The sequence below is a fragment of the Topomyia yanbarensis genome, chromosome 3 (assembly GCF_030247195.1).
Source record: "Topomyia yanbarensis strain Yona2022 chromosome 3, ASM3024719v1, whole genome shotgun sequence".
Lineage (NCBI taxonomy): Eukaryota > Metazoa > Arthropoda > Insecta > Diptera > Culicidae > Topomyia > Topomyia yanbarensis.
In genome coordinates this window covers 93,960,951-93,976,201 of record NC_080672.1, presented here as the reverse complement: position 1 = coordinate 93,976,201, position 15,251 = coordinate 93,960,951, and the positions used below count along the sequence as shown (strand labels likewise).

Here is a 15,251-nt window from a genome sequence, read left to right as displayed (position 1 = left end):
AAATTTTAATGAGTGTCGTGTTACTTTGCATTGGACAAATAACTGTGAGTTTTCTTTTTTAATGCCAAAAATGGAAAAATGCGAGCGTGTTTTTGTCCTGCAAACATTGGAAATGGTAGTTATACGATTTTGAATATCCACCGTTCAAATACCAATAGCACCCCAACAATGGGGCGAACACATCGTGGTGGGTAAGACAATTGCCTTACACCCAATTCGCCTGGATTCGACACACAGGGGCCCTATGATTAAAAGTAATAATGTGTAAGTGTAATAGAATAAAAAAAAAACACATTTAAAGGTATAATCCAAGAAGTCTCAAATCTATAAATCATCGATTCCAGTGTGCGAAATCCCAAGATGTTGTATCCTAAATTTAGGGAATTTATAGCCTAAGGCGGATAATTTTATATTTTCAGTGTTCTGTATATAATTTACGTTGAAAAGCGTGCACAATTTGGGGATATATGCAGCACTTTTGATTCTGTAAAATTGCATATTTGAGGATATTAAAGGTGTTCCTATATTACATTTTGAAACGAAATTCGGATCTCAACAATGATTAACCAATTCATATATCAGTATTTCCACATCCAAATGAAAATAAACTCATAAATTCAGAATATTAATAAGTTAGCTGATTTATGAACCACGGATTTCTGAAATATGAAATTACAAGGTGTAATCCAGAATTCAAATGATTCCGAAAACCAAAAGAATCAAGAAAGTAAGATCTAATAATTTAAAGAAACATACCAATCAATTAGGGATGAAGCCGAGAGTTTTGTGATTCTGGAATGCAGGATACAAGAAAGTCCAGGATACAATGAACTCAGGATTCAACAAATTGGCACACTAGACTAAGGTGTCAATTTGCAATGTGGAATATATGTGGAAGCGTCAAAAATCATCTGGGAGTCTAATAATATCTTACAGGATTACGAAATCGCTGAGTTTCAAAGACAATGAGGAAGATATTCTTGTTTCTGGGATTCCTGGAATAGAAATAAAATTGCAAAAATATATTCCGTTAGCTAGTAATTCCATATCTTAGATCTAATTCGAAATGTTCAGAAATCTGCGAATATATAAAAATGTTAGGATCCAATCTAGAAAATGGCCTTTAAACGAAAAATCGGGAATCTGAAAATCCCACAAAAATTTACGTCAAGAATTTATGAATTTATATAGTCTACTAATAATAGAATCCAGTATTTCAATAAGTACAGAAGAATCCACATATCTGTACTACATATTTCATATTTCGAGGACTTCGTACATAGTGTACGTTGAAAACGTTAGACCAGTGATTGTCAACCTAGGGTCCACGGACCCCTAGGGGCCGTGAAGTAATCGTTGCTGGGGACCTGCGAAGAAAAAATATATTTTCTAGGTCATATTGAAATTTTAAGTCTTGTTTCCTAACAAATGACGTAGGTACATTCCACACGGTATCAAGCATGCCATGCCAAACATTAGCCCCGTTAATATTTATTTAAATGTGTCTATTTTCTCGACCAACCAAAGTAGGTCGTTAAACACTCTGTCTACAACTTGAGACCCGCTCGTGAACTTCTGTTAATTTGATTTTGATGTGTATTGGTAAGTAGCTGGGGTATACCCCGAGGTTGATGACCACTATTAAAAATATAGCAAACTGTCCGAGTTGGAGCGAGCTTGATATATTTTGAATAAAGTGCATCCCTCGAGATTAGTGTCTTTCTGCTTAGTTCTGTGTGTTCAAGTGTGTCTGTGTGCTTTTTAGTTACGTGTGAATTGTAATAAATTAATAAGAACAAACGAGGGCTTAACTTAAGTGTGCCGTTCTGTCTATCTGCGTGTACTTTCTGGAGGGTATGGGGTGACTTGTTTCGGTTTCTATTGGTAATCTGCGTTTGCGGTGAGGTTTGTTCGTGTGTATTCTTACATAGCGAATAAGTTACGGCTCCGTTCCTCAATAGAAGACTTAACCCTAGATATTGCTCCTTAGGTGCGCGTGAAGGTGATTTAATTCAACAAATTGTGCGCTCCGCTGTTGTACAGCAAAACATTAATAAACGAATGATAAAATAATAGTAATAATAACAAAAGAACGCTACTCGCAATTTGGAAATGACACCACGCACGGGAAAATAATCTCTCTTTGAGTTATCCCTCAAAGCACATGTCTTTTTGGAACGGTCTTCTGTATGTGTGTGTGTTGGTTCGGGGGTCTATAGTAGGCGTATACTCGAGTATCCAAAAAAAACGAACTATGATGGCGTCTTTTATAGGTTATGTCACAGTAGTTTTTGTTGCATTATAAATTCGAAGCTTACTTGGATGTCACACAGTTCATTGTGTGGTTCATACGAATAGCGTTCCGGCAAAGATTGCAATCCGTATTTCAGAATTCTATCACAAACTTCTATCTTACAAACGGGTGGTGAACATTTCCAACCGATAGCAGTAATAGTAATAATTCAAATCCAGGAGCTGGTATCATTCGTGGAGGTTCTTGCTCAGAAGTAGGTTGTTATGATGCCCGGACAGATGCCGCACCAGCTCCTGCAGGGTCTCGAAGTACAGCGTGCAGAAACAGCAGGTGTACCGTCCACCCGCTTCCGGTGCGTTTATAATATTCCGATGCACCGAACAGAGATGTTTCAGCAGGTGAGCTTTCTGCTTGAACATCGCCACACACAACCGGCAGGCGAACGGTTTCTCTCCGGTGTGAACCCGTAAATGCGTCTTCAGGTTCCAACTCATACCGAACGTCTTCCCACAGTACTCGCAACGGTACTCCCGCACGGTTGTGTTACCACCCATGCTTCCCGCACTGGCGACACCTCCTGGTCCACCACCAACTCCGTTACCGCCGCCACCACAACCACTGCTCCCGGATCGGGCATTCAGCTCGGCTTGGCTGTTCTCGAATTTCTGTATCTGCTGAATCAACTCGGCCGGACTGGGTTCCGCATTGGGACCACCATGAACGTACGATATCCCTAGTAGTTCACCGGGTCCACCGGGTAGCCCGGCGAGAGCAGCCGTTGGCCACGGATACACGAAAGGTGCAACGGCGAGCTTGTTATCGGTGCTCGGCGGACGTATCCGGTTGTTATTGTTGTTATTGCTGCTGCTGTTGTTGTTATTGCTAGCATAGTTACCCGGGTTCGGCATGTCGGTTGGTCGCTGGGACCCGGGGGAACACGGACGGATGTCTGGAAAAGGGAAGAATTCATTATTAATCAGTTCTAAGCGCGCATACAGCGGACAATCAAAATTTCCCTTGATAAAATCCAAATTAACGCTTCAATCTGTTCCGTACATATTTAGAGTGCTCAAGTCTCAATGTGATATTCAACTGACAGGCTGTTTCTCACTCGACTAAGTAAAGCATTTAACCCTCAAAAAGGCAAGGTGTCTCAGAGGCCCGGCTAGTTATAGTCCTCTAGTTTCAATGAACTTGAAGTTGAAATGCAAATGATCGAGCGTTTTCGGGCTTTCGATTTTCTCACTGATAAATCAACAAAAAAGAGGCTAGGGGGTGTGTGTAGCGTAGTTGGTAAATCGATTGCCTTGTACGCCGCGCACCTGGGTTCGTTTCCCGACCCCGCACATAGGGTTAGAAATTTTTCCTAAGAGATTTTTCTAACCCGAAGAGGCGAATGACCTTAAGGTTAAAACCTCTATAATCGAAATAAAAAAAGAGGCTTTTCATTTCATTGGGTCTTAGGAGCGTTGATTTTTGAAGTCATAATTTTAGCTTGCCTTTTTGAGGGTTAAAAAGCTTAAACTCTACTTCCGTTGGGATTTCAACGGACCGATTTGTTTAGTTCATGACCAACGCTAGAACTAGCTTCAACTTACCGGACAGGTACGTGGGCGGAGCGGGCAGGAAACACTTCCGATTCCTGAGATCATCCAGTCCCAGATAGCTCGGTACGAAGGGCGGATTCTGGGCGGGTGAATTGTGGAAACCTGGTCGACGCTTTCGCCACGTCGTCGTCGGCCGTCGCGTCACGACATAATTGTCGGGTGTTTCCGCATCGGGTGTTTCGGCGTCGGGTAGTTCCGCGTCCGGGTGCATGTAGTACGCTTTTCGTTTGGTACGGAACGGGTCCAGGAATCGGGGCGGTAGAAGATTCTGCAACAGTGAAATACCCATTGTTAAATTAAAATTCCGAAACATTTTCTCAAAAGACGGATTACCTTAGTCGGTGCATTTCCTATCGTTTCCACGTCGATGTTGGCGTCATCCGAATCAGCATCCTGCGTTTTGACAATGGACAAATTTACCGGATCCGAAGAACTTCTTCGATTCGCGATTGACTCGTTCAGTCGTTCACGCTGTTCCGCACTGTCATCTCCTTCGCGATCTTCAACGTCCAGTTCGTAGTCTTCGTCATCTTCCGGATCTGGATCACCACTCCCACTCAGTCGGCCACTTCCAGCGCAGCCGCTGATACTGCCGCTCAAATTCGTCGGCGTTGGTCGGTCACCGCTTTCGCCTGCTGCCGAACCTGCTCGTCCTTCCGGCCGTTCACCTCCTCCCGCATCACTACCATCATTCCCACTCCCACCTCCCGCATCCTCGTCCGCGTCGTGTCTGCTGATCTGATGGTGCTGCAGGTTGTTGTTACTCTTGATGATCGCTTCATCCACCTCGTCCATAAACTCGTTTTCGTCGCGATCGCCCTCCTCGGAACTGCCGAAATTCCGCTCGCTTTTGACGCTGATTTTGGGAGTGCTGTTACCGGAAAGTGATTCCTGACTTCGCGATCGCCGCCTCGAGTGGTGACTGGACGCGATACCCTCGTTCCGGTTGATGTCCACGTGGGGTTCGCCTTTGCGGGATTCTAATTAAGAGTAGAAAATATCTTAGAATTTGATCCGACAGTATAACTTTTGACACTCTTACCGTTTTCATTGGAGCCATCACTATTCTTCCATATACTGGCCTTGATCTGTAGCAGCGCTAGCAGATCCTGCAGGTGGTGGTATTCGTCGACGGATCGCACGTACACCTGGCCGGAGTAGAGAAAATCCAGCAGGAGTCGGAAGTAGCACACCTGTACGCCCGGAAAGTACACCGTCGTGATACCATCGAGGACTGGCGTATCCTCTAGAATCATTCTGAAAGAGTTCAGATGGGTGCGATTAGGGCTAGGCTCATCCGGCTCTGACGGGCAGCTGAGACAGTATATACGTACCTGATCAGTGGACTGGCCGCAGCCAGTACCAGTTTGTGGGCGCGAACCGTCTGCTTGCCATCGCAGATCAGCAGAAGGTCTGTTGCATGCTCACCCCGGAATGCTGCACCGATTTCCTGGAGTATGCACTCGCCGTGTTTGTTATAATGCAGCATCAGCATCGTAACTGGAAGGAGGGGAGAGGAAAAAGAACGTTTAAAGACTTGCCGAAGAATCGTTGGGACGTCTCCACTGAAAAATTTCGTTGGAGGTGAAAGTGCATTATTTGGTTGTCATGTTTTTGTCTGAATTCCCCATTAAAAAGATCCGCTTTTATCTCATGCGGATCAAGTTTGTAAATGTACATAAATTTAACTGTTTGATCCCACGCTGTTATAACTGATCACCACTATACAAAGACCAAAAATCACCGTGTTTTGACGCAATTCTCTATTTGATTTTATATCACTGTGTATGGCTAAAGTTTTCTCTCTTATGGAACGAATTTTCGAAAATATGATAACTTTATTACCGTATAAGGCAACAGGGAGTATCAGCACAATATATGTAAAATATGAATATTTTACAGTACTGACAGCTATATGAAGGATTTTAAGTTTTCTATATTACTCCAAAATTAGTAAAGATTGCAAAAGTGAATATCAGTATCTACTATTAGAAGAACGTAGAATATTGTGTTAAAGGGCGAACACGAAATTATTGCGACACAGAAAATGTCATGCCAATTTTCTTAAAATGTTTAAAATCAAACCAAAATTTTAGGGTAGTTTTATACATATATTTACTTCAAAAATCAAAAGAAAAGTTAATCGATGCAGCCTTGAGTGTAAAATTGAACGCATTTTCCCTTGATGTCCTCCATCAAAGTCTTTACAGTGTCATCCGGTACCAGTTTCTCAGTTTTTTTCCATTTTCTTAACATGTCCTTCTCGTCTTTGACTGTCTTCTTGCTCTTTCGAAGTTCCCGCTTCATCATTGCCCAGTACTGCTCCACCGGGCGCAGCTCCGGACAGTTTGGCGGATTCATGTCCTTTGGAACAAAATTGACAGAATTGGCCTCATTCCACTCCAGGACACTTTTAGAATAGTGGCATGATGCCAAATCTGGCCAAAATAGCGGAGCTTCGTCGTGCTGCTGCAAGAACGGCAAAAGGCGCTTCTCGAGGCACTCAGATTTGTAGATCTCGTAATTTACTGTGCCCTTTGTCTCGAAAGGCTCACTCCTCAGTCCGCAAGAGCAGATGACCTGACAAATGAGATATTTGGAGGCGAACTTCGAATTTTCTTCTTCTTAAATTTGTCGTCCACATAGAACTTGCTCTTGCCGGTGAAAAACTCCAACCCCGGAATTTGCTTAAAATCGGCTTTTATATACGTTTCGTCGTTCATCACACAGCAGCCATATTTTATCAGCATCTTCTCGTAGAGCTTCCGTGCCCGAGTTTTAGCCGTCGATTGTTGCCGCTCATCGCGGTTTGGGAAGTTCTGTACCTTGTATGTATGTAGTCCAGCTCTCTTCTTTGCATTCTGGACGTAGCTCTGCGACATGCCGATCTTTTTAGCCAAATCACGGCTTGAGACGTTGGGATTTGCTTTAATCATCCGCTTCACCTTTCCCTCCGTCTTTTTGTTCTCCGGTTCCGGTTTTATTCTAGCTCCTTTGCCGTGGTCCAACGTCAACCGCTCCTGGAACCGCTTCAACACTCTGGAGACGTTTGAATGGTGAATGTTCAACATTTTTCCCAGCTGCCGGTGCGACAGGCCAGGAAATTCCAGGTGTTTGGAAAGAATTTGTTCTCTCGACTCGCGTTGGTTCACCTCCATTTTCGTTGAATCGAAAAACACGACTTTGAGTTTGACAGCATGTAAACAATACACATCAATGAGAAAGTGTGCAAAATTTGGTTGATTTTTACCCAATGGTAAAAAAGTTAAGCCCTGTTGAATGTGTCGCAATAATTTCGTGTTCGCCCTTTACTATCTGCTCCTAAGGTTCCTGAAATTCCGGTCAGGTGTTGACAGAGCCGTAGCGAGGTCTACTGGCGCCCTTGGCGGAGTCTCAGTTTTGCGCCTCTTTGGTGTTTACTTTGGTTCGACCTTCAAACAATAATTTGTGTACATGTGAATGGAACATCTACTCCGTACTTAATTCATGTTTGACTATTGTTCATAAATATTTTGCACTCTACCGAATATCAAGTCAAGGAGACAATTTTAGGAACTAGTTGGTGGATTGTTGATTACGGTGCATATCATTAGATTTTAATTACCAGTCAAAGGGCCGTCACAGCATTTTGGTTATATTCCAGGCTGCACCCACTCATCTTTTTGCACAAGCAAATGAAACAAAGATGCTTTTATGATCCATTACTGATTAAGTTTTTCACATATTCTTCGCTCCAGTTTCTAATAAAATAGGTTGCATCCAGCGTTATTCCTTTACTATCAAATTTAGATTGTTCGTCTAATTATATCCCTCATGATTTCTGTCTTTTCCTTCCTATTCTTCAGTTTTCACTTTGCGTCTGGCTCTAGGTCTGTGCTTAAATAAACTCCCCTGAATTGACCCAAATGATCCTAAAATAGATGTTGAAAAAGATTCGTCGCCAAACACTCCGAGCATTCATTTCAAACGCATTGAACTGGGTTCGACAATATTCGATCTTCATTCGGATTAAAGGTAGTTCTGAAGTATTCTAATATTCCACAAGAAGCAGAAATATTCAACTGCGTCAGATTTTTGCAAGTTCGCCTAGATAAGCTCAAAATTTTTGATATTTTGTCTAAAGCAAACCAATAATGTTACTGGCGACAAGACATTCATGAATAACTAACGGGTTTATATGCCTGCTCACAAAGTTGAGATCGATGGTGTAGTTATCGTTTTGAACTTGGTATGCGTCAATCTACTGAGAAACGGGATTGGATGTTTCAATAACTCCGTGCTCCAGCGAGCGAAGATTTTGAGCGACAATCGCACCGGGCGGGACTGATTTGCGTCTTCCTCGACAAGGATCGTCTGCATGATTGTCTGTAGATGTGCGTGAATAATCGCCATCGCATGTTCTTTTTATGAGGATCATCGCGAAGGACTCGAGCGTTTGTATGTTAATGTGTTCGATCGCGTGTGCTAGAGTGTATGTAACTTCGGATGTATAAATTCGGATTTATAACCGTGAGGCCATTCGCGTATTGGTACGGGTGTTTTTGAATGATCACGGGGACCGTGAATCTGATACTTAATTTTCAATGCACGGTTCAGATGCTCGAAGAGAATGAGTTTCCCCATATCATCAGAGTTCCCGGTCATGACGCCATGTCTTGTCTAGGCTGCTAAGACCGAGGGTAGGGACTTACGGACGGGGTCTATTTATGATCGCCCGTACACGGGCGTTTATAGATCCAAGATTGGGACCGCGTTTATAAGTTGCTACGTGCAAAAACGTCCATTTAATCACCAGAGTACTTATACTTATATATTTGCGAAATTGCGGGCTTTGGTGTGCGGATGATCGCAATGGACTCAAGCCTTTATATGTTTACGTGATCGCGCGCACCGTTAATCTAATGCTTAACTTAAGTGTATCCCTCATATCACTAGTGCTCCCGGTCATGTCACCCTGACACTTGTTGGCTAGTGTATAAGAGCCAACTGGTCCTGGTGGAAGCATGGATATAGGCTACTAGCACCCACGCTAGGGGCTTCCTGACGTGACGGATTCATGATTGCGTGGGAACGCGAGTTTGTACATTCGTACTTGAGATCGCGTTTATAAATTCGCAGGTGCTAAAAACTTCATCACAGTGGCGATTTTATATTTGCAAGATCACAGATGATGATTTGTGTGGAATTTGCATGTTCACGTTTGTGACTAATGTTCTATTATCGCGCAGAGTTCGAGCGTTTGTATGTTCACCAGTTTGATCGCGTAGGCGACTGTGTAGTGTGTATGTAACTTCGCTTGTTTTATATGTTCCGTTTGTATAACCCTGTGCTTTTGAATGTTCGTGCGAACCACGATTTTGAGTGCATGGTTCAGATCAAGAAGGGAGTCAGTTTCTCCATATCACTAGAGTATCCAGTCATTGTGCCCTGAAGCTTCAAGTGTATATAAGATTTTGTGACGAGACTGAAGGCTTTCGAACGTGAACGATTCACAATCAAGTTGGAAGGGCTTTGATATAATGGTATTTGAGACTCCGTTGAAGGATTCGTAAATGCTAACATATTGACTTGATCGCATGTGCCCCCAGATTTGTTGTATCGCGAACGGCACAAGCGATTTTAGGTAAACGTGTTTGATCTCGTGGGTGTTTCGATGAAGCGGATGCTAGTTTGTGAATAACTTTGCGTGTTTGATTTCGTTTATGTAACCGTGCAGGTGTTTCCATATTCGCGTGACCTTTGCAATGTTCGCACGGGTCGTCATTCTGACAGAGTGAGCTCCCCGTTCTCACTGCAGTCCCCAGTTATGATGCCCTGAAACTTGTTATCTAGTGTATATAAGGTCCGTATATTAGAGCTGGAGCTCCCGGACGAGTACGTTCCATGATTTCGTGAGAGTGGGCGTTTGTATGTTGTCGCTTGAGACCGCGTTTATAAATTCGTAAACACAAACACGCTGATTTAATCCTCGGGAGGATTTTATGATTGCGAGATCATGGGCGTAGGTATGAGTGATTGATCGCGTTTACGCTCGAAGTTGTATTACCGCGAAAGGCTCGAGCGTTTGTATGTTGCATTATATAACAATATTTAACCATCAATGATGGGATATTTTACGAAATTTTCGACCAAAAAGGCAACCACTTCTGAGTGCGGCTCGAGGTGTGGCGTCTATCTTTTAAACGAACTGCATTCGGCTTCGGTTCGTTTTGCTATTTAATTCAAGGAATACGTAAAATGCTGATGTCGATCTTTTTACCGTCCGAAGCCACCAACCCAAACACTAGCGGAACGCTTTTTAAGTATACATTTTTGAACTCGACTACCAAATCTTTCACCGGAAGAGAGATTTTGGGACGGCGAACAGGAATCGATGGTAAACATACTCTCGTTTTCACAGCGCTCAACTGGTAACTTTCGGAGTTATCATATGCATTTTTCCATGACCTGGACTTCATCCAGAAATCTTCCTTTACGATCTTCCGTATCGTAAAATAACTGATCTCGTATTCTTTCGTCTCCTCATTGAACGGACTGGATTGACCAGAATCTTCCTGTTGATGACACGAATAACCTTCGGATTTCGAGTGAACCTAGGAAAGATGGATGGTTCCGGGATAGTTCTCCTTTCTTTTCGTATTTCCTATTATTTTTTTTATTTTTTTAAATCTTATTTCAAAATCTTCGGTAATTACCGAAGCGAATTTTATTGGTTTTCTGCGACATTTGCGCTCATTAAAAATCACGAATACGCTAATTTATTTATTTGTTTCTTTGTCTCGTTACATTAACAAGCATATCAAAGCCATTATCCACCATCCCATGATTTCACGGCTTTGTCGTTCGTGAAAATGAGATGCCCTAATACTTCTTCGGGTTCAGATAGGTGCGGTTCGTGCTACACCATTCAGAAAAGTTTTGAAGATCATGTTGTAGAAATATGCCATCTTCAGAGAGAAGAGAGAATATCATGACAGTCGTAGAGCATTTAGCACTAGATGTACATCGTTGAAGTACAGCAAAAACATCAACGATTGCTAGTGGCTTCCTTGAGGAATTCCTGAAGTGGTAATAAATGTAAGTGCCTGGCGACAACGACTACTTCTCGGTCTGTAAAATAGGATCGAAGACATTTCCAAACACTGCTGTTTATTCCAAATCTCCTCTTATCGAAAGGCGATAGATAAATCGGTGCAAACAAGGCCGGTTTGAGCGCTGCGTTCCTAACCTCTGCTATGTTGGCAGTTAAATATAGCAAGTTACACATTGTTGTGCGTCCTGACATGAAGTCATGATAATGGTCACTTAGGTATAGCTTGCAGTGAGCCTGAAGAGCACTAAATGAAGTTATTCAACTATTTTTATTGACGTCTCACTTATTTTCCTTATAAATGGACTGTGAACATGTTTACAGATTTCCAGCAATATCATGTCGGGACAATACGGAGTAAAATATTCAATCGCCCATATGATCGATTCGGTTGTCACAATTCTACGAGTAAATGCCCAAGAATCAGAACTACCTGAAAATAACTCAGGGGTAGTCTTAAGTGATGGCTCCGTACAGTCTGGAAAGTGTATGTCAAAAAGACAGTTGAGGTACTACATCTTCGTCAGACGAGTATTCACCCTTAGCAGTTCTAATCGTCTTTCGATTTCGAAAATAAATTATTGAATCTACTAGTTTCGTTGAGACTTGAGACATTTGTGCAATGGTTTTTCCAACCACTTCGCTCAGAGGATCGAAAGGCATTTCCGTATGCTTTGTGAGCCAACTTAAATGCTTTCGACCCGTCCCTGCGCCTGTGATTCCAAGCATCTCTGCCTCGCTTTCTTATCGATCAAGTTCGATATTCTACCAAGGGGAATAACTCGAAGCCGACAAGCCTCTTGGTACGCTGCTAGTATGCGTGAGTTTGTTTTATCCGCGACCTCATCCAAGTCACTTGAAGATTCAATCGTCGGAAGATACCCATGAAACCTAGTCGCCAAGCCCTCTTCGTAGAGGTCCCAGTTCGTAAATTTGGGATTACGATATGCGACGATATCTAGCGAGACTTTTAAATGATCAAAGAAGATGTGCTTATGAGCAGATAACGAAGGTTCGAGCTACGTTAGGTACGTGTCAGTTTACCAACTCATGCGTAATACTGTGAGAACAGAAGAGTTACATTTAACACCCCTTCTCTGCCAGCTCGTGCAAATGTTGGGCAATTTCCTACCTTAAGTATGTGCAGACGTGTACTGCTTAAGTATTCCATCAATTCGGTACCTCTCAAAATGATATCTGAGCTGCCCTAAATTATATGGTGGGCATTTGCATCAACGCTGATTATGAGGGGAAACCCATTTCTGCTACAGTATGATACAACCCTTTTGAAATCATCAGAAGGTGATGGTTCATTATGCGGCAAATATGCCGTACAATAGAAGTATTTCTTGTTTATCTTATCAACTGAAAATGTCTCTTGATTGTCGAGCTTATTTGTAAAGGGGTACTTTTCGGCTTATCAGTCGTGAATTAGACAGTGAAAACAACAATATTGTTTTTATTTCCAACGTTTCGATGGGTTTAATCCACCTTTATCAAGGATTCTAAAAAGAGTGCGTAGTTACTGGAGTGTACATATATAAATGATTGATTTTATAGATTTTTTATGTTAGATCGGTGTGCAGCCATCCGTGTTTTGAGCTGGTTCGAAGTCATGCCCACATAGGAAGACTCTCAGCTTTTACATGGTACCCTGTAAATAACATTGCTCAGATTTTCCTGGGCTATGTTATCCTTGATCTTGCTAAACAACAGTCATATTGACCGCGACAGCCCGAATATCGCGTGTTGTTAGGTCGGATATAAGATATGCGTCAACAGCAGTATTCGCAAGTATACATGCACGAGGCATTTCACGTGGATTCGTCATGCCAATTTTCTTGAAAGCTACAAATACGGGGTTAAGTAGCTTGCCAACATAGAAGTTTCTTTTATGGAATTATGGTGCTTGAATCAAAGCTATGGAAGCTTTTTCTTCCGGGAAGCACGTTGACTTATAATCACCAGTAGCGAACCCCGAAATGCGTATGCGTAAAAGCGTAAAAGCCAACTGTCAAAATTCTCTTTGAGAAGGAAATTCTAGACAAACCGTTACTGGCCGCACACAGTTCACAGCACTTAATGAAAGAGAAAACTTTTCTCTTTTGTTTACTACCAACATCTGTGATGACCGAGTAACCGTTTGTCGAGAAACGTTCACTGTATCAGAGATGTGCTTAACACAGCAAGGGTACGACCCATGATACTCTGCGTGACTGGCATGTTTTAGTTCTGCCCGCTATTCAGTCCTTGGCATGAAGAAACACCTTGACTTGAGGACTTCTATTTTAAGTCGCCTTTTACGACATGGGAGCAGGAACTCAGTGGATCATTTCTTGGTTGAGAAACTTCAACCCGCCAGATGCCACACGGCTTGTAGGCCTCTTTTGGATTCCAGCCGTCAAAATTAATAAACATGATAATCAGCATGTCGACGCTGACACTGGACACAAAAAGATATAATAGTTTTTAAATATTATATTCTTTTGACATGACTCGATTCGTTAGCTTTACTGAGCCGTGTTTTTTATATATTTACAATATATGTATGTATATGTGTATGTAGTGTATATGTATATAGGATATAAAATATATTTTTACTGAATGTTCGAATCTTGTGCGCGCTACTTACTGTTGAGTGTGGAGATACTTTTACACGGCGGGGAAATATTTGATGCATCATCTGCTGCCACCTGGTGATCTGCCAGTCTGTCTTCTGAGCTGTTTTGGGAGACGTCCATGTTGTCGTCGTCGACAGTGTGATTTTGGTCGGATGTTTCTACCTGCTTCGTGTTTTTGCATATATGTCTGGTGTATTAGTTTTGTTTTTGGTTATATTAGCTGTTGATTTTGTGGTATTGCACACAGTCATGATCATTGGCTGAGTAGGTGTTTGAGTCTTAGCAGAAGATGTCGATGGCTGAACGTTGGTTTTTATTGCAGTTGATGAGTTGTTTTTCGTAGTTTGCCAGTTTTTTGCTGAACTGGCTCGTATTTCCCTGACTCGAATAGGTGCACAGCGTTATTTGATTATGGATAATGCCTTCAAGTTTACCTGTGATGGTCATATAGGAAGGAATAGGCTTTGCCAGCCTCATTTTCAAAGTATCGGATATTATTTCTCCGTATGTCGACATTTGGTGTGTAATGATATGTTCGGTGGTATACGGTGCAAGGTCGTGCAACCGGACTTCGACTGAGTCATCATCCATATAATTGGGGATTTTGAATGTAACGTTGTTCGTTGTTCGCCGACATGTTGCATGTTGTTGCGCTTTCTGTCTTACCTAACTTGTTGAACGTTGTCAAAACCGTACTGCGTACGAAGTGGAATTGCATTTGGGAGACCTCAGGAAGTTTAAGTGCAATGTTCACTTTTAGTAACCGTTCTATCTCACCAATTTAGAGGTCTTACACCAGTTTGTTAAAAGCGGCCCGCCCACAGAAAATTCTCAAGGGTTACGTTTCTTAATAAAGAAGGTATTGAAAATTGCAAACTATGCACTATGGTCCCAAAGCTGTATTTAGGAAGACAAAACTGTTTGCGCCAAAACCGTTGGTTTTAGATATATAGTAGGGTAAAGTGCCTATTTTCACCATACTAAGCAAAGTGCCTCACTAATTCGTTAATTTCTCGCCCTACAATCAATGGGATGCGAAAAAAATTACATCAACAGCTTTGCTTCGTTGTTAAGAACCAATATAATAACACACCATTTGACTCAATGCGTTGAACAAAGATGGCAGACACCGCTCTAACCAACGGCTTCAAATGGGTAGGGTGATAATAGAAACATGGCGCAAATGGGCTCATCACCCTATCTTCGGCAAACTTTGTTAGTACTTTCTTGTCGATTTTTTTATATTAGTTGGATTAGGGTGGTCCTTGTGGTTAGGGTGTTCAAAGTATCAACTTCTTAGATATGTAACATTCAGCTACATAATGTTCTACAAAGTTATAAATCAATCAAATTGAAGCAACTTTTCTTAAGAAACTATGTGGTTATCTCTAATGGTTCATGTGCTATGATTTTTGTAATATTTAAGGTGGGGTGGCTCTTTGAAAATTGGTTTTCTATTAATATCGTTTTATGTGTTAATTTCTCGCTAATACTTTGTTCTAGAGGTTTTTAGAACTTTTGTAAATACACATTTTTGCCGAAGCAATGAAGTTTCTCTCTCTTTTGTTTGCATAGTTACAGGCGATTTTCAAAACAAAAATGATTTTTTTCAAAGAGATTGAACGTTGAAAACGTGACCCCTTGAAATCACTATTTCTCATTTGTCACTTCATACATTG

At 41.9% G+C, this 15,251-nt stretch overlaps 1 protein-coding gene across 2 annotated transcripts in view; it reads right to left on the bottom strand.

Annotated features, from left to right (window-relative positions):
- Positions 1 to 1,894: 1,894 nt before the first annotated feature.
- The window catches only part of LOC131693618 (transcription factor Ken 2), a 236,950-nt gene continuing 223,593 nt past the window's right edge, over positions 1,895 to 15,251 (bottom strand). For both annotated transcript variants that reach the window (XM_058981564.1, XM_058981565.1), the window contains 5 exons: positions 5,196 to 5,361; positions 4,904 to 5,118; positions 4,195 to 4,841; positions 3,853 to 4,129; positions 1,895 to 3,203 (listed from right to left, as the gene is read on the bottom strand). In XM_058981564.1, the coding sequence (XP_058837547.1) occupies positions 2,482 to 3,203; positions 3,853 to 4,129; positions 4,195 to 4,841; positions 4,904 to 5,118; positions 5,196 to 5,361 (2,027 nt within the window). In that variant the 3' untranslated portion in view covers positions 1,895 to 2,481. The remainder of the gene's footprint in view (positions 3,204 to 3,852; positions 4,130 to 4,194; positions 4,842 to 4,903; positions 5,119 to 5,195; positions 5,362 to 15,251) is intronic.